Consider the following 27,915-nt stretch of genomic DNA (forward strand, 5'->3'; position numbering starts at 1 on the left):
AAAAAAAAAAAAAAAAAAAACAGAATTGTAGAAGTTTGCAGGTGGCATGAAAGTTAAAGGCACTGGACTCCCACATGGCCAACTACAGTTCAAGTCCCGGACCTGGCGGCTTGCTCTCTCTTTCCTTCTTTCTCTCTTGCTAACTCTGTCCCTCTCTGGTCAAATTTTAAAAGGAAGAAAATAAGACCAGTAAGTCATTAAGTTAAAGTGAAAATAATTCTTAACATTTTTTTCTGTCATAGATGATATCATCAAATTGAATCGAAAGGAAGGAAAGAAGCAGAATTTTCCAAAACTGAATAGAAGACTCCAGCAAAGTGGTGTCCGGCAATTCAGGATGAGAGTGAGGTGGGGAATCCAACAGAATTCTGGTAAGTTTTCAAAGTAAGCTTTAATAAAAAAGCTTTTGTTTGTGGTTCATGGTTTAATATCTTTAGCATGTACTTAAAACATGGAGAAAATACATCAACATCCCTTGTTATTTTTATTGTTTCTATGCTCAGGTTTTTGTTAAGATTTAAAAACCTGTTAAAAACTTAAGTTATCTTAAAAAGCAGGTAGCACTGTTCCTTAAAAGCATTACATCATTTTATATAAACTTCAGTTTATAAATGGTCTTAAGTTATATTAAAAGTTTAGAATCACAGAGGATCTTGCATACTACGAGGTCTTATCTCCTGCCCAGTGGGCTGTTCTTCTAATAGTCTGATGGATGACTGACTAACTTCAGCTTAAATGTATTCAAGGAAAGCACATACCATATCAAAGACAGCTTATTCCAATGTTGGAGACAACCTCTACTTAGGAAATTCTCTTAATTTGAATTAAAGCATGCTGTCTGTTGGTTCTGTCAAGTTATAGAAAGTATAGTCCATTTTTATATGAGAACCCTTTATGTGGAAAATCACCTATAGACTGTTTATCTTATCATCCATGACCTTTAGGATTTGTTAAATCCTCCAAAGTTGACACTCAGAATTGAATGTTTTGATATAATTTGAATGCTGCATATACAATTACTTTTGATAATCTAGAAGCTTATTTATTTATAACCATCTCATTCCAAAATAGATCAAAAGCAATAACTGAACACTATTAATTGTATATGATTCATTAACTTTTCTAGGAATTATTTAGTGTTTTAGAATAAACCTCTGTTCAAATAAACTCTGAATCTTTTTTACATTAAAAAATATGTGACAACCTAGATTCTAGACGGTTTTTATTCTGTATGTTGAAAAACATAAGCAGTAGATTGAACAGAATTCTGTGTATTGACACCAAGTATGCCAACATATTCTCTAAGTCGATATCTGAGATTCTTGAATTTTTTGAAGGGGCTGGGCAATGGCATGGTGGTAAAACATAATGCTCTGTCAGGCTAACCCACATAGGAAGGTTCTGGGTTTGTGTCCAGAGACTGTTCTCAATATACCAGGTGCACATGTGCCATGGTCTGGTGCTGGGTAAGACTGGGGCTAGATTGCAGTGTCAAGAGCCTCTGTTGGAGGTGCTGTTTCTCTCTCTCTCTCTCTGAGTCATTCACTCACCCATTGAAGAAACAAATAAATAAACTTAAGAAATAATTTCATTTTTTAAAAAATAAGTATTTAATTTTTATTTATTCATACATTTATTTTAATTTGAGCAGAGAGAGGGAAAGTGAGAAAGCAAGCCACTAGGTCCAGGATTCAAACCATGATCGGCCATGCAGGAATGTCCAGTGCCTTCTCCTCCATTCTCCTCTCAGGATCTTGGGCATGCACGCACACACGCCCGGCGTGAGTTTTAAGCCACCAGGTCTGGGACTCAAACCGCAGTCGACTACATGGGAGTCCAGTGACATAGACATTACGCTAACTGGTGGTCCCAAGAAATAATTTCTTGAATAGCTAAACCTGAGTAAATTTTATGACAAATTTAGCTACGGCAAATGAATATTTAATTCTAGTTATTTAAAGATCTCCTTTAAATGTCATTCAACATATCATATTTATTCATTTTAAAGCAACTCGTCAGAGTTTATAGAAGCTAGAAATATATTTATTAATTGGTTAAATACCTGATAAATTCTCTGAATTGACTAGGCTTTAGGAGTATGTAAAGATGAGGTCTTTTACTTTAAGGAATTAATTTCTAATACATTGGAAAGAAAAGGTAAAATGTGAGAAATGTCCTAAGAAAAATTCAGATAGTATTATACGACTTAATAGGGATTTTGTGCCAAGAAGATCAGGGTGATTTAATAAATAAGGTGAAAGATGATCTGACTTGAAATACCAGAAAACTTTCCTTTTATGGGAGTTATGATCTGTACTTTGAGATAAATGATATCTAGGGGCAGTTTAGGATCTCATAAGATTGAGCTCCACATTTGTATGTTCTCCGCTTACACGTAATAGGGACTAAAATAGAACAGCTATTGCTGTTACTAAATGTGTAAAGAGATACCAGATTGTCTTAAGCTCTGATTGGTTAGTTTAGTTTTCTACATTGAATATCAGTGAAGAAGTTAGCTTGCCGTAAGAGAATAAATAGGACAGAAAGCCTTTGGTAGATAGTATGATTTTGATGGCTTAACAAATAAATGAATAAAGTTTTTCTAATTCCATGCTTGAAATATAATTCAGGCACTCAATAAATAATCATAGAAACAACTTGAATGTCCTCCATGGTAGGGTACTATACAGAAGTGGTTCTCAGCATGTGAGGGAATACCTGAGGAATCTCTGAGACTCAGGACCTACATGATCAAAATTAACTGTTATTATTTTAAATGTTTGCCAGAGGGCATGTGCACATGCTGGAGAGAATAAGCAGGAAAGTGAAAAAGCAATCCCTATGGGGAATGGTCACTCTCTAGTCTCTTCTCCATTTCTCTCTCCTTTCAGGATTTTGGGCACCCCCATACACATTAACCACTGTGTGGCATATTTCTTAAGCCTTCAGGCTCAGGATTTAAGTTGCATGGTTGAGTACACAGGATCCAGCCACGTAACCCACCACACCACAGGCTGCCCCAATCAAAACTTATTTTTTAATTTTTTTATTTAACTTTATTCATTTATTTATTTCAGTTTGACCAGAGAGCAAGCCACTGGGTCTGGGACTCAAACGACAGTCAGCCATATGAGAATCCAGCACCTTTAACCACCACGTCACCCTGAAAACTATTCTTATAATACGACTAAGACATTAATATTTTCATTCTCATCTTCTTATGAACATTAAGACTGTTTCAGAGATTATATGCATGATGTGTGATGATTAAAACACATCGATTATCAAAGCAGTGTTTTGATTAGAGGCTGCTATAACAAAGTACTGTAGACTGTGTGACTTATAAACAGCAGAAATTTATTTCTCAGAGATTGGAAGCTGGAAATCAGATCAGCTTACCAAGCAAGGTCAAGTTCTGGTGAGGGCCTTCTTCCAGGTTATAGACTATGGATTTCTCTTCTGAGAACACTAGAGGGCTCTCTGGGGTTACTTTTATAAGGGAACTAATCCCATTCCTGAGTGCTACATCCTTAGGCCTTTACCTCTAAGAGACCCACTTTCTAATACCATTTTACCAAGTATTACTATTTTAGCATGTGAATTTTAAGGAGACAGAAATATTCAGTCATAACAAGCAGATGTGTTAATCTAGTTACCTTCTTTTAAGTCAGACAATAAAGATATTTGCAATATGAAATGTTTTAAGAAATAAGCAGTATAGGGTCCAGCAGGTGATGTGGTGGTTAAGGTGCTGGCCTCAACATGGCCAACTGTGGTTTGAGTCCCGGACCTGGGGGCTTGCTTTCTTACTTTGCCCTTCTCTCTCTTTCTCTTTGGTCAAGTTAAAAAATAATAATAACAAAATTAAATAGTTTTTTAAAAAAAGAAACTTGCAGTATATAAGAAAAGTGAGAACAGTGCCACATTTCTTGCTAAATATTTTTTGTTTTGGGAGATAATTTTTTCCCATTAAAAATGTGTTATTCGGGATTAACAGTTAGTGTAAGGGCTATGTTGCTAGACTCCCATGTAGCAACTGCAATTCGAGTCCTGGACCTGGTGGCTTAAACTCAAGCCAGGCTCGTGTGCATGCGTGCCCAAGATCCTGAGAGGAGAATGGAGGAGAAGGGATTGCGGCATGGCCATCCCCCCTGGGGGGTGATTTCTCGCTTTCTGTCTCTCTGCCTCTCTCTTTCTGGTGAGTGCACATGCCCTATAGCAAAAACCTCTCCAAAAAAAGGGGGAAAAAAGTGTTATTTCCATATAGTGGGTTCATTGTTTTTAAAAATGAAGTTTCAAAATATTTTAGTTTTTATTTCTAGTATAATAATCATTAATAAAACCCACAAAAACAAAAACTCTTTGGAGTCCTCAGTAATTTGAGTGTAAAGAAGACCAAAAAGGGTTTTTTTGTTGTTTATTTGCTATAGGACTCATGCAGTCACAAAGAGTCAGAGATAGAAAGCAAGAAATGATCTCTCAAGGGGGATGGTCACACTGTCTTCCCTTCTCCATTCTTCTCTGGGGATATTTGGGACATACACACATGCTTTCTATATGAATATGAGTCTTAAGCCACCGGGTCCAGGACGTGAACCATGGTCAACTATGTGGAAGTCTAGCGACATAACCGTTAAATCATCTGCTGGTTCTGAGACCAAAAAGGTTAAGAATGCTGTTCCTGGGGGACTGACAGATGGTATGGTGGTTAAAGTGCTAGACTCCCTCATGGCCCACCATGGTTCAAATCTCAGACCCTGCAGCTTGCTTTCTCATTTTCCCTTTCTTTCTCTCTCTCCCTCTGGTCAATAATAATAATAAAAATTCAATTATTCTTTTTAAAAAATGCTGTTCTAGGACCAGCAGGTGGCATGGTGATTTAGGCACTGGACTCCCACATGGCCAACTGTGTTTTTCTTTTTTTTTTTTTTTGAAAGGTTTTCGCTATAGGGTGCGTATGCTCGCCAGACAGACAGAGAGAGACATAGAGACAGAAAGCGAGAAATCACCCCCCAGGGGGAATGGCCACGCCACAATCCCTTCTCCATTCTCCTCTCGGGATCTTACGCACGCATGCACACGCGCCCGGCGTGAGTTTTAAGCCACCAGGTCCGGGATGCGAACTGCGGTCGACTACATGGGAGTCCAGCAACATAGCCATTACACTAACTGCTGCTTCCTGACCAACTGTGGTTTGACTCCCAGACCCAGTGACTTAAAACTCATGCCAGGCATGCGTGCGTGCATGCCCAAAAATCCCAGAAGGAGAATGGAGGAGAAAGCATTGCGGCGTTGCCATACCCCCAGGGAGGTAATTTCTCACTTCTATCTCACTGTCTCTCTGTCTCTTCAGTGAGGACCTGCTCCCTGTGGCAAAAACCTTAAAAAAAAAAATGCTGTTCCTTTTAAAGGTAGAAGAGAGTGATATTTCTTGTTTTGGAAAGGAGCTGTTAATATGATCACATGTACTCTGTGCTTTGACATTTTCATGAAACCCTTCAAGTCTTTTTTTTTTTTTTGGAGAGGTTTTTCCTATTGGCCATGGGCTGCTATTGGGCATGTGCACTCGCCAGACAGACAGAGACAGAAAGCAAGAAATCACCTCCCAGGGGGGATGGCCACGCCGCAATCCCTTCTCCTCCATTCTCCTCTCGGGATCTTGGACGTGCACGCACATGCGCCCAGTGTGAGTTTAAGCCACCGGGTCCAGGACTCGACTGCTGTTGACTACGTGAGAGTCCAGAGACATCCATTACGCTAACTGCTGGTCCCAAACCCTTCAAATCTTTTTTTTTTGAGAGGTTTTTTCGCTATAGGGCACGTGCGCTCGCTGGACAGACAGAGAGAGACAGGAGACAGAAAGCGAGAAATCACCCTTCAGGGGGATGGCCACGGCGCAATCCCTTCTCCTCCATTCTCCTCTTGGGATCTTGGGCACGGACGCACACACGCCCGGCGTGAGTTTTAAGCCACCGGGTCCGGGACGCGAACCGCGGTCGACTACATGGGAGTCCAGCGACATAGCTATTACGCTAACTGCTGGTCCCCAAATCTTTATTTAAATGATAAGGCTCTTTAAATTATTGTGGAAGAAATGTATGTGTGAAAGAAATTCACAAGTAGATTATGCCAGAGATTCGAAAGAAAGTTGAATATTTCTCTTTCTAGTTTTAGTTGTCTTCAACCTTACTTGAACCTATGGAGCTTTATAAAATGGATACTTGCATCAGCCTGTGACTTGGTGGTTAAGTGAACCGGATCCCACGTGGCTAACTGCACAGTTTGAGTCCAAGACCCAGGGGCTTGAAAAAACATGCATTTATTTGCGTGTATGCCAGAAGGAGGGAGAAATGAAAAAGGGATTGTGGTATGACTGTGCCTATGAGAGTGGCGCATTCTTGCTTTCCCTTTCTGTCTCTGTTTTTATGTTTCTGGCAAGTACATGTGCCCTCTGATCTTTTTTTTTTTTTTTTTTAAAGTGCAGATGCTTGGACTGCACTGCATTTGTACTGGACCAGAACCTACAGAGGTAGGGCATAAGGAGGTTTTTTTTTTTTAAAATCCATAGATGGTTTGATCCATGGCTAGTGTTACACTATTTCTGTAGTGGAGCTGAAAATGGGAAAGAATTCTCATAGAGGTGGTATTTGCAGTAATTAGAATGAAGGGACTCTAGAAAGATGAGAACTCTATGGAGTCTAAATGGATGAGAACTAAAAAAAAGTTTACATAGTGTCAAATAATGTGATTAGTACCCTTCATAGTGTTTTTTTTAGAATATAAGACAGGCTCAGTCATGTGCCACTAAGAAGCTTTGCTCCATAGGCTGGGACCATGTAGGAGGCCTGGGCTTGATTTCCAATCCAACCTAAAGGCTTGGCAAATTGTATGCATGTTTAATCCAGGCTGCTTGGGGAGATTGAGGCAGGAGGATCATGACATGGTGTTATCCTTTTAAAAAATTGTTTTAAAAATAGAATAGTTATAAAACATATTGGGAGAGAGAATTGGGGCAGTATGTATAGCTATTTCTTTATAGAATGTGACAATGAAAGAGTGAAAAATAGAACCATTGCTAAAACTCAGATATAGAATGGGGGGAAGGGATAATCTAGGCCTGCTAGAAAGTAGAGGGAGACAAGCCACAGATAAAATAAAGTTAAAAGACAGTGGGAAGGACAGAGACCATGGAAACAATGTACTATAAACAAATGGTCAGAAATTGAAGACTCCAAGGATTAGAATTCTGTTTCTTAGAGGGGCTGGCAGGGGGCATGGTGGTGAAGGCACTATGACTGACCATGCTTCGAGTCCTGGACATGACAGCTTGCTTTCTCACTTTTTTTCTCTCTGTCTCTCTCTGGTCAAATTAAAAAATAATAATTATAAATAAAGTTAAATACATGATTCTTTTTTTTTTTTTTTGGAGAGGGTTTTTGCTGTAAGGCGTGCGTGATTGCCAGATAGACAGAAAGCGAGAAATCACACCCCAGGGGGATGGCCATGTCACAATCCCTTCTCCATTCTCCTCTCAGGATCTTGAGCATGCATGTACATGTGTCTGACATGAGTTTAAGCCACCTGGTCCAGGACTCAAACTGCAGTCAACTACATAAGAGTCCAGCGACATAGCCATTATGCCTGCTGTTGGTCTTGAATACATAAATTTTTTTTAGGGAACCAGCAGTGAGTGTAATGGCTATGTCGCTAGACTCCCACGTAGTCAACTGCGGTTCGCGTCCCGGACCCGGTAGCTTAAAACTCACGCTGGGCGCGTGTGCATGCGTGCCCAAGATCCCGAGAGGAGAATGGAGGAGAAGGGATTGTGGCGTGACCATCCCCCCTGGGGAGTGATTTCTCGCTTTCTGTCTCTATGTCTCTCTCTGTCTGGCGAGCGCATGCGCCCTATAGCGAAAAAAACCGCAATCCCTTCTCCTGTTGATTAAGATAGTTTGATCCTATGTGGTTGACTGCGCAGTTTGAGTCCTGGATCCAGTGGCTTGAAAAGCATTTATTATTCTTCCCCTCTTAGGGATTCAAAACACACATTAGCCCTGAGAAATCCTACAGTAAGAAAGCCATTTTTATTTACTTAGTTTTGACCATGAAACCTTTTTGTTGGAAGACCTGTTACCATGTTGTGGATGTATAGTTAATACAGTATATCATTCTAAAGACATTCTCCAAAATCAGAATGAAAATGAGAATGGCATCTGTCACAATTGTTATTTAGCAAAATTCTCCAAAATTTTTGGTCACTGTATTATGAAATCTTTTAATAATTAAGATGTAAGTATTGGGAGGGAAAAGATAGAATATTGTTTGTGAGCAACACGATTATCACCCAGAAATCCCCCAAAAATAATTTGGAAGTTTATTAGAACTAATAATTTAGGCTTATTGAAAAGTATTAAGAAGACTGGGTGGTGACATAGTAGTACAGTAAGACACTGCAAGTCTGAGCCATATAAAAAGGTTACCAGTTTGAATTCGAGACCTCCCTGAGTAAGCCAGGCACGTGCTTGTCCATGATCCAGCCTAGTAGATGGATTACAGCGTCTATGCTTTAGGGTACTGTATCTTTCTCAGAATAAATTTTGAAAACTTAAAAAAAAAAAAAGTGTTAACTAAAATCTCAGTAGCAGGCCAACAGGTGGCGTGGTGGTTAAGGCGCTGGAACCCACACGGCCAACTCCACAGTTCGAGTCCCGGACCCGGCAGCTTGAAAAATACACCAGGCGCTTGAAAAATATGCCAGGCATATGTTTGTATCTGCCCAAAATCCCGAGAGGAGAATGCAGGAGGAGGGATTTCAGCATGGTCATCACCCTGGGAGGTATTTTCTTAACTTTCCTCACTCTCTGTCTCTTTCTGGCAAGTGCACATGGCCTATTGGAAAAATCTTAAAAAACAAAAACAAATGACTTTCAGTAATGCCAGAGATTACAAAATGAAAATGATTAGAAAAGGGATTTATATATTTTTTGATTGACAATAAAGTACATAGTAGTTTAACAATAAATGTACTAGACTGGCATCAGCCGATGGCATGGAGGTTAGGGTAGCCAGATCCTCTGTGGTCAGCTGTACTGTTTGATTCTGACGTCAGTGGCTTGAGGAACACTCTAGGTATGTGTACATATGTTCCCCAAATCCCAAGAGAACGGGTAAGGGATTGCAGCTTGGCCATCCCCCTGGGACATGAATTCTCACCAATCTTCTCCGCACTCCCCACCACCATCTCCTCTAGCAAGTGCATGTACCCTATAATAAAAAATACAAGGAAAAAAAAGAGTAAATATGTCAATAAAGTTCATTAATATCTATTATTTACTTATTTTTTTTTTTAAGCTTTACAATAGAGCATGAGCTTGGCCAGGAAGCAACAGAGAAGGTGAGAGGGAAAGTGAGAAATCATCTACTATGGGGTTGGCCGTGTCCCAAGTCCTCCTCCTCTAGTCTCCTCTCAGAATTTTGGGTACACATGCACAGCAGGTCACCAGGTCCAGGACTCAAACCACATGGATAGCCCTGCAGGATCCAGCAGTCTTAACCAACCATGCCGCCAGCTGGCCTCTCTGACTTTCTTTAAAAACAGACATAAAAGGGCCAATGAGTAGCGTGCTGGTTGAGGTGTAAGATTCCCGAATGTGACTGACTGATCATGGTTCAATCCCAGCCCCTGTGGCTTGAAAATCACTGTGGCTATGTGTGCTCACATGTCCAAAATCCTAAGAGGAGAATGCAGGAGAAGGGATTGCAGCATGGCCTTCCCTACTGGGGAGTGATTTCTTACTTTCCCTCTCTCTGTCTCTCTTTGGCAAGTGCATGTGCTCTATGGCAAAAATCGAAAAAAAAAAAAAAAAGAAATGCAGGACTCATAGGAGTTGAAGAGCTTAGAACTTTAATGAGCTAGTTTAGTGTCAAAAGAAGACTTGGGGCCAGCAGGTGGTGCGGTGGTTAAAGGAACTGGACTCCCACATGGGTAACCACAGTTCGGGTCCGAGACTTGATGGCTTTCTTTCTCTCTCTCTCTGTCTCTCTGGTCAAATTAAAATAAATTGATTATTAATAAATAAAGTGAAATAAAATAATTTTAAAAAAAGACGACTTGAGTAAGTGGGAACATTGCTGTAAAGATGACAGTTCCAGGGCTGTCAGGTGGTATGGTGGTTAAAGGTGGCGAATTCCCACATGGCCAACCACAGTTTCAGTCCCAGACCTGGTAGCTTGCTTTCTTGCTTTCCCTTTCTCTCTCTCTGTCTCTGTCTGGTCAGATTAAAAAATAACAATAACAGATGTAATTAAATAAATAAATAATTCTTTTTTAAAAAACATGAAAGGGGACTAGCAGTTGGTAATGGCTATGTCGTTGGACTCCCATGTAGTCGACCACAGTTTGAGTCCCGTACCTGGTGGCTTAAACTCATGCTGGGCGTGTGTGCCTGCATGCCCAAGATCCCGAGAGGAGAATGGAGAAGAAGGGATTGCGGCATGGCCATCCACCCTGGGGGATAATTTCTCACTTTCTGTCACTCTGTCTGTCTCTTTCTGGTGAGCACACGCGCCCTGTAGCAAAAACCTCTCAAAAAAAAAAGAAAAAATGACAGTTCCCCTGTACCCTCCCTCCCCCTCAAGGGTGATTTATCACTTTCACTCTTTGTCTCTCTAGCAAGTAACAAAAAAAGAAAAAAACTGGTTTATTGAACATGACAGTTTATGAATGGACAAATATAGATGACCAAAAAAAGGGAAAATATTCTCAATATTAAGTGATAAAAATTAAAAATAATGATAGTAGAATTGTCAGTTATACTGAAAAAGTGGTACCTTCATGTTTCTAGGAAAATAAATTAATGCAATCATTCTGGAGGGGATTTTTGCAATATAAATAAAAATCCGTAAGAGTTTGTTTTACTCTTTGACCTAGAATTTCACCTTCTAGAAATAATTATATCCTGAGGAAATAATGAGTGTGTGTAAAAATGTATATATACTCCTTTTGTAATTTTACTTACAATAGTGTAACATTAGAAGTAACATTTCAGGGGGACCAGCAAGTGGTGTGGTGGTTAAGGTGCTGGACACTCCCACATTGCCAACTATGGCTCAAGTTCTGGACCTAGTGGCTTGCTTTCTCTCTCTCTGTCTCTGTGTCTCTCTCTGGTCAAATCAAATAACTAACCAACCAACCAACCAACCTTTTTAAAAAAAAGACCTAGGGTGACAATAGTGTCTAAAAGAAGTAACATTTCAGGGACTGGCCCCATAGCCTAGAGGTTAAAAGAGCCAGATCTTAAGAGGCCTGCTTTGCAGCTTGAATCCTGGACCTAAGGCATAAAAAGCAACACTGATCACATGTGCATGCATACCCCAAATTCTGATAAGACAGAAAAATGGAGGAGAAGGGATTGTGGTGTGTACATGCTCCATGGGAGGTACTTTTTCCTGCTCTGTCTGTCTCTGTGTCTTGTGAATGCATATACCCTCTGGCAAAACTTTCGTGAAAAAGAAGTAAGTGAAATAACTAGTTTGAAATTGGTCAGAGCTGGTATGGCACGTTAAAAAGTAATCTAGTGGGGCCAGCAGGTGGCATAGTAGTTAAAGGGACTAGACTCCCACATGGCCAACCCTGGTTTGAGTCCTGGTAGCTTGCTTTCTCATTTGCTCTCTTACTTTCCCGTTCTGTCCCTCTCTGGTCAAATTTAAATAGATAGATAGATAGATAGATAAAGTTAAATGAAATAATTCTTAAAAGAAAAAAAGTAATGTAGTAAAAATATACCAAAACTTGGGATGCTATTCACAGTATATTATTAATGTAGACTATATATTCGGTTATCAAAAAAGTCATGATGCATTTTTGCAAAAAAAAAAAAAAAACAAAAAAAAAAACCAAGGGAACCAGCAGTTAGCGTAATGGCTATGTCGCTGGACTCCCACATAGTTGACCGCGGTTCGCGTCCTGGACCTGGTGGCTTAAAACTCACGCCGGGCGCGTGTGCGTGTGTGCCCAAGATCCTGAGAGGAGAATGGAGGAGAAGGGATTGCGGTGTGACCATCCCCCCTGGGGGGTGATTTCTCGCTTTCTGTCTCTATGTCTGTCGCTCTAGCGAGCGCACGCGCCCTATAGTGAAAACCTCTCAAAAAAAAAAAAAAAAGTCATGACTTTTCCAACGACCCAATAGTGTATAGAGTATGAAATCCATTTGCTGAAAGATTGAGTCAGGCTACTTTCTAGGCACTTAGTACTACAAAATCGTAAATTACCAAGTGGTAGTCTTTTGAGTTGCTTAATTGTAGTTGAAACTAAAAATGTTAAACCTTTAACTATATGTATATGATAAAGAGTAGAAAGAATGTTTGTTGCAGTTATTTCTAGGTGAGGGGATGATGAATAATTTTTATTTTCTTATTTGGACTTCATAATTTTCTAGGATTTCTACAGTGAGTTTTTTAATAATTAGAAAACAGTATTTAAATAGGTAAGATACGTAATAGAAAAGCAAAGTCAGTAATGTCACATACCATAGAGGTTTAAATATGTCCATTGGCACTCATTAGGGGCTTTAGCAAAAGCAATTGGAATAGAGTAGGGCTGAAAGTAAAGAAGCTAGATTGTAGCGTATTAAGTAGTAAATGGAAGATAATGAGATAATGATTTCACTCTGTATCAGCATTCCTATAGAAATTAGTGCAAGGCACATATTAATAATATGTTTAACTTAGCTCAGTGTGCCAAAAAGATTTCATTTGAATATATAATTAATATAAATCATTAATAAAATATTTTATATTGTTTTAAAAAAATAAGTATTTAATTTAATTTATTTATTTAATTTTTAATTTGACTAGAGAGACAGAGCAAGAGGGTAAATGAGAAAGCAAGCTGCCAGGTTCAAGACTTGAGCTATAGTCCGCCATGTGGGAGTTCACTACCTTAACCACTGTACTACCTGTCAGCCCCTATATTCCTTTATATTATTTAATTTACAACTAAACTTACACAAGTCATATTTCAGCTACTCAGTGGCCACAACCAGTTAATGGCTACCATATTGCACAGGTAAAGTTTAAACTTTCCTGTTTGTTGATAATGTAATAACAAAGGGAGGCTGGATAGAGGGAACATGGAAGAATCCCCTAGTCCTTCACAATTCAGTACAACCACAGAACTCTGCCCAATGTAGCTTATTGCCTTTTTAAAAGTGAAATATTTGGAACCAGCGAGTGGCATAATGGTTACATTGCTGAACTCCCACATAGTCAACCATGGTTCAAGTCCCAGACCTGGCAACTTAAAACAGTCATGCGTGCATGTGTGCCCAAGATCCTGAAAGGAGAATGGAGAAGGAATTGTGGTGTGGCCATGCCCTGGGTTTTCCTCTCACTGTCTCTGTCTGTGTGTCTCTGGCGAGTGCATGCACCCTATAGCAAAAATCTCTTTAAAAAGAGAGACAGAGAGAAAGAGAGATTTTGCGTAATTTGAAGGCACATTACATAACAAAAAATAATGGTCCTATTTTCTACCCAGCTTGAGAAAGAGAATCCTGTGACCTTCCCACTTGCATTACTAAATTGATGATTTTCTTCTGTTTTTTCTTTTGTCTTTTGTTTTTTCTTTTTCCTCCTAAAGGTTTTGGTAAGACTAATCTGAGCCGCAGAGGAAGAGTAATGCCTGGAAAGAGACGTCCTTATGGAGTTATCACTGGCCTTGCAGCTAGGAAGGCAACTGGAATTCGAAAAGGAATTAGCCCTATGAATCGTCCACCTCTAAGTGACAAGGTAAAATAATGACTTAACCCTGGGTTGGATAACCTTTTCCTTTATTTGCACTAATACTTCTGCGAATGAGCTTGAAAGAACATTTTATTTTATTTTAATTTTTTATATACTGTAGGGCTTATATAAAAAATTTAATAAGCAAATACAAATGATGGCTTTATAAAAAGAATACCTAAATTTAGTATTTCAAGTATAAAATTGCTAGACAGGTTCCTGGCTTTACTCTTTCATTGAGTGTGTATGTGTACATACACTTTTTTAACAGTTTTATTCAAGTATAATTTTTATTCAAGTATAATGCATTTTTTTTTGCTACATGGTACATGTGCTCACAGACAAGAAATAGAAATAGAGAGAGGGAAAGTGAGAAGTCTCAACCCCTCCCTAAGGGGGATGGATGGCCATGTCGCAGTCCCTTCTCCATTCTTCTCTTGGGATTTTGGGCATGCATGTACATGTACCTGTTGTGATATTGAAGCCACTGGGTTGGGGACTTGAAACGCTGGGTCAGCTGTGTGGAATCGCCTTAACCTCCATGCCACCTGCTGGTCCTCAAGTATAATTTCTTTTTTTTTTTTTTTTTGGAGGGTTTTTGCTATAGGGCATGTGTACTTGCCAGAAATAATAGAGACAGAAAGCCGAGAAATCATCCCCCACGGGGGATGGCCACTCCGCAATCCCTTCTCCTCCATTCTCCTCTCGGGATCTTGGGTACGCATGCACACGCGCTTGGTGTGAGTTTTAAGCCACCGGGTCCAGGACGCGAACCATGGTCGACTATGTGGGAGTCCAGCGACATAGCCATTTCGCTAACTGCTGGTTCCCATCTCAAGTATAATTTCTTTACCATAAAATTTACTTACGTTAAGTATTTAATTCAGTAAATTTTAGTATGTTTAGAGTTGTACAATCTCCACAACAATTTTAACTTTAGAACATTCCTCTTATCTTAAAAAGATACCTCGTGGGGGAAACAGCAGTTGGCGTAATGGCTATTTTGCTGGACTCCCATGTAGTCGACTGAGGTTCGAGTCCCGGACCCAGTGGCTTAAACTCAACACATGGTACATGCGTGTGCCTGCCCAAGATTCCGAGAGGAGAATGGAATGGAGGAGAAGGGATTTTAGTGTGGCCATCCCCCCGAGGGGTGATTTCTTGCTTTCTGTCTCCCTCTCTATGGCAAGCACATGTGCCCTATAGCAAAAACCTCTCCAAAAAAAAGATACCTTACGGGACGAAGAGATATCTCATGGGGCCAGCAGATGGTGGGGTGGTTGTGTTTCTAGGCTCCCACATAGTTAACTACAGTTCTAGTCTCAGATCCGGCAGCTTAAAACTCAATGCCAGGCGTGTGTGCATGCATGCCCAAACTTTGAAGAGAACACAGGAGAAGGAATTGCGTATGGACATATCCCCCCCTTGGGGGGAAGTGATAATTTGTTTTCTGTCTCTGGCTCACTCTGGTGAGCGCGCACACCGTATAGCGAAAATCTCTCGCTCTCTTTTTTTTTTTTAAAGGTATCTTGAGCACAGAGCGAGTGCTGGGGAGGGTGGGGGAGGACATAGGGCGGCGGTGGCGACAGAGGGGGGGAAAAAAACAAGGTATCTTGGAGCCGGCAGGTGGCATAGTGGTTAAGGACACTGGACTCCCACATTTTCTACCGCAGTTCGAGTCCTGGATCTGGCAGCTTCTTTTTCACTCACTCTTTCTTTCTCACTCTGTCCCTCTTGGTCAAATTAAAATAAATTAATAAAGTTAAATTAAAATAATTTTTAAAAAATAATTATTTATTTAATTCACATTTGTTATTGTTTTTTTTTTTTTGACCATCAGAGAGAGAGAGAGAGAGAAAGGGAAAGCAAGGAATCAAGCCACCAGGTCCAGGACTTGAACCATGGTCGACCATGTGGGAATCCAGTGCCCTTATCCACCACACAGGCTGCTGGCCCCTAAATAAAATAATTCTTTAAAAAAAAAAAGTATCTCATGCCCTTTCACAGTCATGCCCCATACAACACTAATCAGCTGTTTGTAGACTTTCTGTTCATTTGCCTTTTCTGTATATTTTATATAAATGGGATCATACAATAATATGTGATTTGCCATTTAGTCAGTTTTCGGTTTTGTTTGTTTAGATTTTTTTTGCTATATAGCATGTGCATCCACCTAAGAGAGACAGACAAAAGGAGGGAAGTGAGAAATCACTTAGGAGGGGTGACCGTGTCTCACTTCTTTCTGTATTCTCCTCTCAGGATTTCGGGCACATGTGCCCGGTGTGATTTTCAAGCCACTGGGTCTGAGACTCAGCCTGTGGTTGGCCATGTGGAATCCAGCACCTTAACCATCATGGCACCTGCTGGCCCCTTATGTTATAGCATATGTTAATATTTCATTCCTTTCTATTGTTGAGTAATACTCTATTTTATGGATGTAAAATATTTTGTTTATTGATTTACCAGTTGATGGACAGTTTGGTTATTTTCATTTTTGTGGTATTTTGAATAGTAATGCTATGAACATTCCACTGACAAGTTTGTATGGATATAGGCTTTTATTACTTTTGAGTAGATACCAATCCCCTAATTGATATTTTAAATTAGAGTTTCATTTATTTACCACCATAACTTAACTACTATTCAACTCTTTACTGTAGTTTTTGAATTGGGTAAAGGATTCCTTGAAACAGTTTCACAAATGGTTTTTCTTCTGTTGCCTTATGTATAATAGGTCTGAGTCATCAAGGAATTTAATATTCTGTTCTTTCATTTTTAATCTCTTTGGTTTCTCTAATTATGAAAGTAGTACTTATTAGTAGAAAAATGCAGGATGTTCATTCCTTTAAACTTGCAAATTCTGGCTAGACTCACATTACTTAGATTCCCTTGACTGTTCAGTTCTGTCACCACCAAGAGCTGCTCTCCTCCAAAACCTTATCACAGAAGTTCCTGTTTAATTAGGGATTAGAAAACATCAGTGTGATGTGGATGCCGGAAGGGGAGGTTGGATTTAACCACTAACTAATGAGTTGGATCCTGTAAAAATTGTAAATTACCACAGTAGTAGCCTTTTGTTCGAAAAGAGCTAAAATTGTATGAAATCCAAAGAATGTACTGAATAGTAAGATCTAATTTATTCAAACTTTCTAAGTTTGATGATTTTGGCAAAGATATGGCTTAAAATTTGCTGTTTCTTAAAAACTTTTTCTTCAACCTGAATACAGTTTGTTCATTTATTTTTAAAGAATTACTGTGTTTAACTTTATTTACTTATTTTGCTTATTTTTTAATTTGACCAGAGAGACAGAGTGAGAGTGAGTGAGAGAGAGAGAGAGAGAGGAAAAGATAGAAAGTGACCGCCAGGTCTGAGATTCAAACCACAGTTGGCCATGTGGGAGTCCAGCACCTTTAACCACCACACCACCTGCCGGCCCCTATTTATTTATTTATTTTAAAGAGAGATTTATTCTATAGGACTCTTGCTCGCCAAACAGAGAGAAACAGAGACAGAAAGTGAGAAATCACCCCCCAGGGGGGATGGCCACGCCACAATCCTTTCTCTTCCATTCTCCTCTAGGGATCATCTTGGGCATGCACGCACACGTGCCCAGCATGAATTTAAGCCACCAGGTCTGGGACTCAAACCATGGTCAACTGTGTGGGAGTCCAGTGAAGTAACCATTATGCCATTTGCCAGCTCCTTGAATACAGTATTAATAGTTTGAGTAGGATAGATGATAATACTTGTGAAACAGATTTGTTTCCAGCAATTTAGAAAATTTCTATTTACATGTGAGGAACTTATATTATTCTTTTGAATTCATTAAAGCAAGCTTCCTTAAATAACTTAATTGGCCTTGAGTTGCTATATATATTTAGAAACATTTCACTAAAATAAAAGACTGGGCCCAGCCATGGTAGTATGCACTATATGATGCTCCAACTTGGGAAGTTGAGGCCACATAGGATGCCTGGATTCAATTCTCTGCACACTTTAAAAACTGTGCTGTAGCTTATTCTTACAATCCTAGCTACTGGGGAGACTGAGACAGGAGAATTCTGATGTAGAACTTTAATTCTTAAAAATCTGAATTAGGCTTCAGTGATAGTTTAAATTTATATGTGTAGAAGAAAAAGTGGGCATTTCACATGTGTGTATGTTCTCTATGATTGAATTTTCCTTTTTCTCCCAACCATTTGCATTTCAGCTTCTTTGCTGTCACTACCTCCCCTTCTTTCTTTTCACACATTTGTTTTCAAACTTGGACTTCTTTTCCCTGAACTTAATGTCAAAAATTATGTAACCTGGGACCAGCAGTTAGCATAATGGCTATGTTGCTGAACTCTCATGTAGCCAGCTGCGGCCCGAGTCCTGGACCTGGTGGCTTAAAACTCATGCCGGGCATGTGTGCGTGCGTGCCCAAGATCCTGAGAGGAGAATGGAGGAAAAGGGATTGCAGCATGGCCATCCTCCCTGGGGGGAGGGGTGATTTCTCGCTTTCTATTTCTCTGTCTCTGTCTGTCTTTCTGGTGAGCACATGCGCCCTATAGCAAAAACCTCTCCAGAAAAAAAAAAAAAATTATGTAACCCATTCCCTAAGTTTATCTCTAATTCTTTGATTCTTTTCTTGAGTTCCCAAGCCATGTTTCTTCATCACATATGCATCCCCAGGACACCCTCAAGTATTTTAAGTATAATGTGATTGTCATTTTTTCAATCATTTAGACTGGAAATTTTGAGGTTGTTTCAGTTTCTCTGTTCCCTCATTCACACATCCAAGTAGTTGTCTATTCTTACCTATTCTGCATCAGAAATGTTTATTATAGTAGGGTATACAGCAAAAGGCGATCTGATTAATATGATTTTTTTTGCCTTCTGAAAGAATATAGAACGATATTTTCCAGTGTTAAAAAGGAAGGCAAATCTTCTGAGACAAAATGAAGTGCAGAGGAAGCCAATTGCAGTTCTCAAGAGACCTAACCAGTTAAATAGAAAGTAAGTAACCATGTTGTCTTCCATAAATAAGCAATTCTTCTACTAGGTGTTTAGAGGAATGAATTTTCAGTGATTCTTCTACTTATCTGGTTATTTTTTAGGAGAGATATTTAAGGTATCTGTCTGAACATCCAGCATGGAAATAGTAATAGTTTCTTTTAGACTCAGTGTTATTGATGAATTTAAATACTATAAACTTTTTAAAAAACATTGCTGCTGCTTTACTGCTCTTGTTATAAAGTTCCAAATGCTAATCATTTGGTAAAAAAAATTCTAATAAAACAGTCAGAATTACTCAAAGTTGGGAATTCTGAAAGTAGAGTTTGTTGTTCAGTCTCAATAGCTCTTATTAGAACTCTTGAGTCACAATGTATGTTATATATGGAAAAAGGTAACCAGAAAGAAAATTCCATAGGAATGCTTCTTAAACTGAAATTATTCTTATACTAAGTTGAAAGATACAATAAAACTTTAAAATTATGATCTGTTAATCGCATTTTATTTTCTATAAGGATAAAGTAGATAGAAAGGAAGTTGATAATCTGAGAAAGTTCCTTATTTCAGTTTCAGTTACCATTTATTTATCTGTTGTAAAAGATCTTTTATAATAAAACAAGTCCAGGAATGAGGTCTTTTAATTAATGAAAAGCTAAAAGTGCAGTTTATTTAACCATTATCTTTTGGGAATTATTTGGTAGTATCTTTTATGAAGAGGACCTTCTCAAATAAGAACCTGTCTTTTACATAAAACTAAGGAAGGAGGGACTGCCAGGTGGTGTGGTGGTTAAAGGCAGTGGGCTCCCACAAGGCTGACCACAGTTTGAATCCTGGACCTGGCAACTTGCTTTCTCGCTTTCCCTTTCTCTCTCTCTCTCTCTGGTCACATTAAAAAATAAGAAGAAAAAAATTAAATTAAATAAATAATTCCTTAAAAAAAAAAAACTAAGGAAGGAAATTTTGCATTTGGCTCTCTGTAAGAACGGGGGTAAGATTAGTCACTTTTTTTTTGTTTCTGTTTTGCTATAGGGCATGTGCACTTGCTGCGGGCAAGGGGGAAAGAGAAAGAAAAATCACCCTATGGGAGTTGCCCATGCCATAATTTCTTTATTCTCCTCTTGAGATTTTAGACATGCATACACATGTGCCCAGCATGTTTTTCAAGCTGCCGAGTCTGGAACTCTAACCTTTCGATCAGCCATGTGAGATCCAGCTACCTTAACCTCCATGCTACCTGCTCGTATACAGGTACTTGTATATAGAATAGATAAATATTAAGTTTTGTAGAAAACAGAAGTTTGTAAAAGTTTAGTCAAGCATAATTTATTAAGGATGTATTGCTTGAGACCAGAAGATGGCACAGTGGTTACATCACTGGACTCCCACGTAGTGGATCTTGGTTCCATACCTGGACCCAGTGGCTTAAAACTTATGCCAGGCATGTGTGTATGTGTGCCCAAAATCCCAAGAGGAGAATGGAGGAGAAGGGATTGCAGTATGGCCATCACCCTGGGAGGTGATTTCTCGCTTTCTGTCTCTGTCTCTTCAGTGAGTACATGCACCCTATAGCAAAAATCTTTCTCTTAAAAAAAAAGTATTGTTTGGGGCCAACAGGTAGCATTGTGGTTGAGGTACTGGACTGTCCCATATGGCAGATCATGATTCAAGCCCGGATCCAGCGGCCCAAAAATCACTACTGACAAATAGATAAATAAATAAATAATGGTTGAAAAAAGAATGCATTGCTCTGAGCCTAGCCACAGTGGCACGCACTGTTAAGATACTGTGCTCAGCCAGCTCAGACCACATGGGAGGCCCACATTTTTTTTTTTTTTCTGTCCCAACCTAATAGCTAGAGGGGTGGTGTGAACCTATAATCCCAGTGATTTAGGGAGGTTGAGGCAGAAGGATAATGAGGTTGACTATTTTTTTCTCAATATGTTTGAAAGTAGTAGGTAAGTAGCCCAGAGTATTCATAATATGTGTGTTTTTGTTGCAGAAATAACATTCCAGCTAATTTTTCCAGAAATGGAAATAAGTTAAGTCATCAGAAAGACACTCGTCAGGCAACTTTTCTTTTCAGAAGAGGTCTGAAGGTATTAAAAAAAAAAAATTTTTGTTTTGTTTTATCCAAAGAGGATTCTGAGTAGCCTCCACTAGTAATCCTTGATCATAGGCATGGCCCATGGTTGAGGTAAGGATGGGTTTGGGATGTAGAGAACATGACATTAGATTAGTTCTCTCTGTTACATTTTTCCTATTCTCTGTCTTTTATTGTCTTCAATAGCAACATCTTATAAGAATTCAACATGTTATTTAGTAATAAACTTGTATTTGCCACTTGTTCTAATATAGGCACCCAAACAGAGGTGTCAGAGTAGTATAGGCCCCTCTCCTTTATGTGTACTCCGCACTGGGTTATAAAGTTACCGAGCAGGGTAGCTCTCTGGATTCAAATCCTCTGCTTTCTATGGGATCTACTGCTTTTTTTTTCCCTTCAGGTTCAGGCCCAGTTGAACACAGAACAACTACTAGACGATGTAGTAGCAAAGAGAACTCGTCAGTAAGTTTCAATTTGTTTTTCAAGATGTCATTTCAAAACTCCCAGAATACTAAATACCTAAATTACCATGTATCTCATTTGGAAACAAACTGAATTACACCTAAAATAAAATCGAACCTGAAATAAATAAAGCCTGTTTTTTTGTTGTTGTTGTTTTCTCCCCAGAAGATAAGTTTTAAGTTTTCACATATCTTTGCTGTAATATTTTTAGCACCATATAAATGATTGTTATTTCTATTTTTTACTTTACCTATTTGTTTCATTTTAATGAAACAGCTTTTTTCTTTTTCTTTTCTTTTTTTTTTTTTTTGGTGATAACTGCTTTTATACAAATGAACCTATTCAGGGAATGAATACAGGAAGTCCAATAGAGCTTTAACAATTTTTTTAAGACTTGAAAAATAGAGTGTTTTTCCTTTTCATATAGTCTTTTTTTTTAACTTCACCCCTATAAAAGTCTGTTAAAAATCTGTTTTTGTCTGTTATGACTATACTTCCCAAGTGTTATAATATTCTAACTTCATCAATGATCAAGTTTTGAGATTAGACTACTTAAAATTATGGCTCCTTTTTTGGAAAACAAAGCATGTAAAACATGATAATGGTCCTGATATGGTATGAACAACAGTGAGGCATGATTTTGAGCAAATGAGTGTGAGAAAGGAAGCTGAACCTGATGCTGGCAGTATTATTTAACATGGAGGTTATGACACTGGAAACCATAAAGAAGTAAATACCAGTTGTACCCTATTTTCTTCTATACTGAGCAGTGTTTGTATAACCATGATAACATAAATACTGTGTGATTGTTTTTAAATTGGAGAATCAACCTATCAACAAAACACATAAAACAGTTCATTTGAGAACAGAATATAAATGTCATATTTTGACTAACATAAACATAATGTACTCTAACAAAAAATGGGAGGTATAGAGTAGGAGAGGCGGAAGGAAGGAATAGAGAAACCGTTATCCTTTGATGTGACGTGCATGGGGACATATCTGCAAATACTACTAAAATACTTTTAAGTATTTAAGTTGTCAGTGGAAGTAAAATAGTGGTATAGCCATCAAAAATATCTAGAGGTAGATAGAAAAAACTGGAGGATAGTGTGGTGAACTAAATTCTTATTCATCATAGCAAGATTTACTACATGAGCCTCTGTTTAGTGAATTCTAAGTAACCAGCGAGCAGTAAAAACAGGAAAGATTAAAAGTGCTGCATTTTGAGACTAGGATTGGAGACAAAGAATGGAGTCAGGGACTATGGCTTTTTATTAAAAGCCCTTCTGTACTATTTGATTATTTTGAAATGTCCCTATATTAATGATTTTAAAAATTATTTAATAAATTCAGCTGCTTAGTTCCTGTGCTCAGCATGCCAATTCATTATATATTGATGGGGTCCGGGTATCTATTTCTTAAAAGCGAAGAAAAAGTAATGACTACTTTTAAAAATGTCTGTGTTTTTGAGGGCGTCTTCAGTGTTTTTTTTTTCAAACTTTCATGTTAATGACTTTTTTTTTTTAAATAGATGGCGTACTTCTACCACAACTGGAGGGATTTTGACTGTATCCAATTAAAAGTGCTGCATTTTGAGACTAGGATTGGAGACAAAGAATGGAGTCAGGGACTATGGCTTTTTATTAAAAGCCCTTCTGTACTATTTGATTATTTTGAAATGTCCCTATATTAATGATTTTAAAAATTATTTAATAAATTCAGCTGCTTAGTTCCTGTGCTCAGCATGCCAATTCATTATATATTGATGGGGTCCGGGTATCTATTTCTTAAAAGCGAAGAAAAAGTAATGACTACTTTTAAAAATGTCTGTGTTTTTGAGGGCGTCTTCAGTGTTTTTTTTTTCAAACTTTCATGTTAATGACTTTTTTTTTTTAAATAGATGGCGTACTTCTACCACAACTGGAGGGATTTTGACTGTATCCATTGATAATCCTGGAGCATTGCAATGTCCGGTGTAAGTCTTACTGAAAAAAGTTTACAATCTTTCAGTAGATGAGATAATGAAAAAGTATTGCATGTCTACTTTGAATTAGAATAGAGATACAAGGAATAAAAATAATACTTCGTATACAAAATGGAAATAGTACGGCATAAAGTTAAAAATAAAAAAAAAGTTCTCTTGGTATTTCTGGTTCTATATCCCCAAATAATCACATGTAACAATTTCCTCTATATTTTTCTTTTTTAAAATTCTGTGCATTTGTAACAAATAAATTGTAATGTGTACATGATAAATGAAATTCTATACCTACTTAGTACTTTCTTCTCTTTCTCCTAGTATATTAAGGATATTACTTTTTCTTTACCATGTAGATCTTTACTTTCTTACTATATAAATGTACCTTCTCTTTAAAGCCTTCATAGTATATTCTTTAAATTAGCTTAATTTAACTATTTCTTTTTATATATTGCATTTTAATCTTTTTTTAGATTTATGGACTTTCTGATCTAACCATCTTAATGATTGAAATTAGAAAGATGTAGAATGAATCTTAGACTTTAGAGGTTGCTTTTTCTTTAGTAGAAGATCAGGATTGGAAATCATCCATCTTTGCAAATAGTTGGGAATTTTAGTCTCATGGGTAGAGACATACTTTTTTTTGAGAACATGAAAAGTGATAATACATTTTAACATGGACAAATCAGCATGTCTTAAGTATAAAATGATTTTTTATTCTCCTTTTAATCATTAAAGTGGTCTTATATTTCAATTTTTTCAACAGAACTCAGAAACCACGATTAACTCGTACTGCTGTACCCTCATTCTTAACAAAACGGGAGCAGTCTGATACAAAGAAAGTTCCTAAAGGTGTCCCCCTACAATTTGATATCAACAGTGTTGGAAAACAGGTAAAAAAAAGAGTTTGCTGTATTTCTTTGAGCCATTCACTGTGAATAATTAAACAATTACTGTATAGTGAATTAAACAGGATGTCATAATCCTCTTTTCCTCTCAAACCTAGGCAACCCTAATCTATATTTCTGGGGCTTTCTTGTTTTTGTTTTTGTTTTTTAAAGAGAATTATTTATTTATTCATTCATTTATTTTAATTTGACCAGAGAGAGCCACACAGAGGGAAAGTGAGAAAGCAAGCCACCAGGTGCAGGACTTGAACCACGGTCGGCCATGTGGGAGTCCAGCACCTCAGCCACCATGCCACCTGCTGATCCTTATATTTCTGTTTTCATAGATTTGCCTATTTTGACATTTCATGTAATTTGTATCATATGCTTTGTAATTTCCTTTCCTTTCCTTTTTTTTTTTTTTTTTTAATAAGGATTTAGCCATAGAGTGGCTGTGCTTACCAGAGAGAGACAGAGAGAGGGAAAGCAAATCATCCCCCAGGGGAGATGGCCATGCCAGTCCTTTCTTTTCTGCCTTCCTGGAATTTTGGGTACACATGCACATGTGCTTAGAGTGATTCTCAACTACCAAGTCTAGGACTCAAACCAGCAACATAACCATTATGCCATCTACTGGTTCCAGCTGTCAGTTTTTCAAAGAAGTAGCTATACTGTTTGACATTCCCCCCAGCATGTATGAGAATTCTGTGTTTCTCCATGTCTTCACCAACTTTTTGCTATTATTATTAGCACTTTTGGTTATTATGTTACTTGACTATAGCCATTTGAGTGGGTAGTTATCTCACTGTATTGACAATTTTTGTATTAACTCTCTTGTGATCTTACTAAAATTACTTATTTTGTAGTCAGTTTGTAGATTCTTAGGATTTTCTTCTTTTTATTTTTTTTCATTTTGCCAGAAGGCGCTGTTCTGGTTGGAATGAGATGAGAGGAAAAGCAGGGAAGCACCCCTCATGGGGAATGGTCACGTTGCAGTCTCTTGTCTTTCATTTCTCCCTACTTTAGGGTTTTTGGGCATACATGCACATACGTCTGGCGTGTTTTTCAAGCTGCTGTATCTGGGACTCAGACCATGGTTTTGGCAATGTGCGATCCAGCCACTTTAACCACCAGGCCCCAGGCTAGCTCAGTTCTTAGGATCTGTCATGTCATTCTCTAAATTTATTTCTAATTTTAAACCATTTCTTGTTTTACTGTAGTGATTAGAACCTCCAGGACAGTGTTGAATAGAAGTGGTGTGAGCATGTATGGTTACCTTGTTCCAAAGCCTGAGGAGAAGGCATTAACTGTTTGATCATGTCAGCTGTAGGTTTTTCATAGATTCCCTTTATTAGAATAAGGGATCTTATTTGTACTCCTAATTTGCTAAGGATTTTTATTTTGAAAAATGGGTATTAGATTTCATCAAGTAACTTTTTTGATGTACATTGAATTAAGATTGGATTTGAAAACGGGCAGTTTGGACAAAAATTTGACTGAATTTAGTCTGCCTCTTTTTTTTCTTTAGTTTTTGTTATAGGGCACTGTCTTCAGGGGAGACAAAGAGGGAGAAAGAACAAGAAGGGGTGAAATGAGAAGTCACCCCCAGGGGCGTTGGCCACACTGCAGTCCCTTGTCTTACATTCTCTTTTTGGGCACACATGCACATGTTCCTGGCATGTTTTTCAAGCCTCCAGGTCTGGAACTCGAAACGTCCAGTTGCCTATGTCAGAGCCAGTCCTCTTAATCACCATGCCATTGACTGCCCCTATTTTATTTAACTTTATTTATTTAAATTTGACCAGGGAGAGACAGAGTGAGCTAGGTGAGAGAGAGTGAGAAAGCAAGCTGCCAGGTCCGGGACTTGAACCGCGGTCAGCCATGTGGGAGTCCAGCGTCCTTAACCACCACACCACTGGCCGGCCCCAACCCCTATTTTGCTTTTAAAAAATTTATTTTGTCACTGTTGTTACTTCGCTTTCAGAAACAGTGAAATATAGTTTGAAAGTGCTTTCTTTTAGTTGCTAATCAAAACAAAATTTCTTTCTCTTTTTTATTTTAACTTTATTTATTATTATTATTATTATTATTATTATTATTGTCCAGTTTGACCAGAGAGAAACAGAGAGAGAGAATCCAGAAAGGAAGCCACCAGGCCCAGGACTTTAACCACAGTTGGCCATATGGGAGTCCAGTGCCCTTAAACACCATGCCACCTGCCAGCCCCTCTAAAACAAAATTTTCATTTGAATTTTTGTTGTAAACTCACAGAAATTTAAGAAAATTTATTTTAAAATATTCACAAGTTTAGATAAGTGTTCAACTTACCAGAGGTATCACTAGATTTGGTATGACAGTGTTTATAGACCATGAAGATAATTCATAGAGATATTTTCGAGTATATGACTTGTAAGCATCTTAGTAAATGTATGTTTTATATAGTGTATAATATAGGCATTATATGGTTAAAAGACCAAGGAATATGAATTATACTTCCCAGTTTAAATTCTGGAGTTTTTACTTCTCAAGTTTTCCCAAGCGTGTTTAACTTCACTTATTTTATATGGCTGCTATTAGGATTGAATGAAGTCCAGTCATGGATAGGCCCAATATACAGGCCCAGCCATGTTTTTTTTTTTTTTTTTGAGAGGTTTTTGCTATAGGGCGTGTGCGCTTGCCATACAGACAGAGACAGAGAGACAGAAAGCGAGAAATCACCCCCCCAGAGGGGGATGGCCACGCCACAATCCCTTCTCCTCCATTCTCCTCTTGGGATTTTGGGCACACACGCACACATGCCCAGCGTGAGTTTTAAGCCACCGGGTCCGGGACACGAACCACAGTCGACTACATAGGAGTCCAGCGACATAACCATCACGCTAACTGCTGGTCCCCCCAGTCGTGTTTTTCACTGGATGCTGCCACTCTATGACTGAGACCACATGGAAGGCCCAGATTCAAATCTTAGCTTACACTGAAAAGCCGGGTGCAGTGGCACACACTTGTAATCTCAGTTACTCACAAGGCTGAGGAGGAGGATCTTGACAGAGCTAGACCCTGTCTAAATCAGCCCTCCCAACACACAAATGAGGTTGTACACATAAATACTCAGTTATTACTGTTAATTGCTATTGATTAATTACATTGTTCCAAAGCAAATGATGACTTTTAATTGAGTTAATCTTTTTTCTCTTTTCTCTAGACAGGGATGACTTTGAATGAACGATTTGGGATCCTGAAAGAACAAAGAGCTACTCTCACGTTCAACAAAGGAGGAAGTCGTTTTGTAACAGTGGGATAGATCTCATCCATGTCAGAAGGACTTTTGATTGATGACTGTGAAAAGTTGAATTGCTTGAAGAGTTCATCACATAAATTCAAGAAACTTCAAAATATTCACAAGCCTAAATAACTCTTTATTTTTATTTTTGAAAATTTTTTTTAAACATCTGTTTAAAAAAAAAAAAAACCAAACAAACAAACAAAAAAATAACACCCTAAAGAATAACAGGGAATATACCTATCTGTTCTTAAAGATTTCTTGGTTGGTCCAGACAAAACAGTTCTGTATTTGACTTCTTTGCTTCCTCATGCAGCAGAAAGGCAGAAAGATAGAAATGGGTTATTTTTATGATAGAGGTATTTAGGATCTCATTGCCTTTGCCCATTTTTAAGACATTGTCTTGGTAAATCTTGATCTTCAGAAATG

General features: G+C 38.3%; 1 protein-coding gene across 1 annotated transcript; it reads left to right on the forward strand.

The window, feature by feature from the left end:
• Window positions 1–242: 242 nt before the first annotated feature.
• On the forward strand, window positions 243–27,601 carry FYTTD1 (forty-two-three domain containing 1; the record flags this gene model as incomplete). Its single annotated transcript, XM_014590166.1, is given in 8 exon segments — window positions 243–371; window positions 13,637–13,785; window positions 18,666–18,778; window positions 20,775–20,871; window positions 21,277–21,338; window positions 23,242–23,316; window positions 24,086–24,212; window positions 27,409–27,601. Coding segments are annotated over 8 exon segments (851 nt in total), but the record flags the coding sequence as incomplete, so codon positions are not given.
• Window positions 27,602–27,915: the final 314 nt, after the last annotated feature.

Source organism: Tupaia chinensis, unplaced genomic scaffold (assembly GCF_000334495.1).
Source record: "Tupaia chinensis unplaced genomic scaffold, TupChi_1.0 Scaffold000415_1, whole genome shotgun sequence".
In the NCBI taxonomy this organism is placed as follows: domain Eukaryota; kingdom Metazoa; phylum Chordata; class Mammalia; order Scandentia; family Tupaiidae; genus Tupaia; species Tupaia belangeri.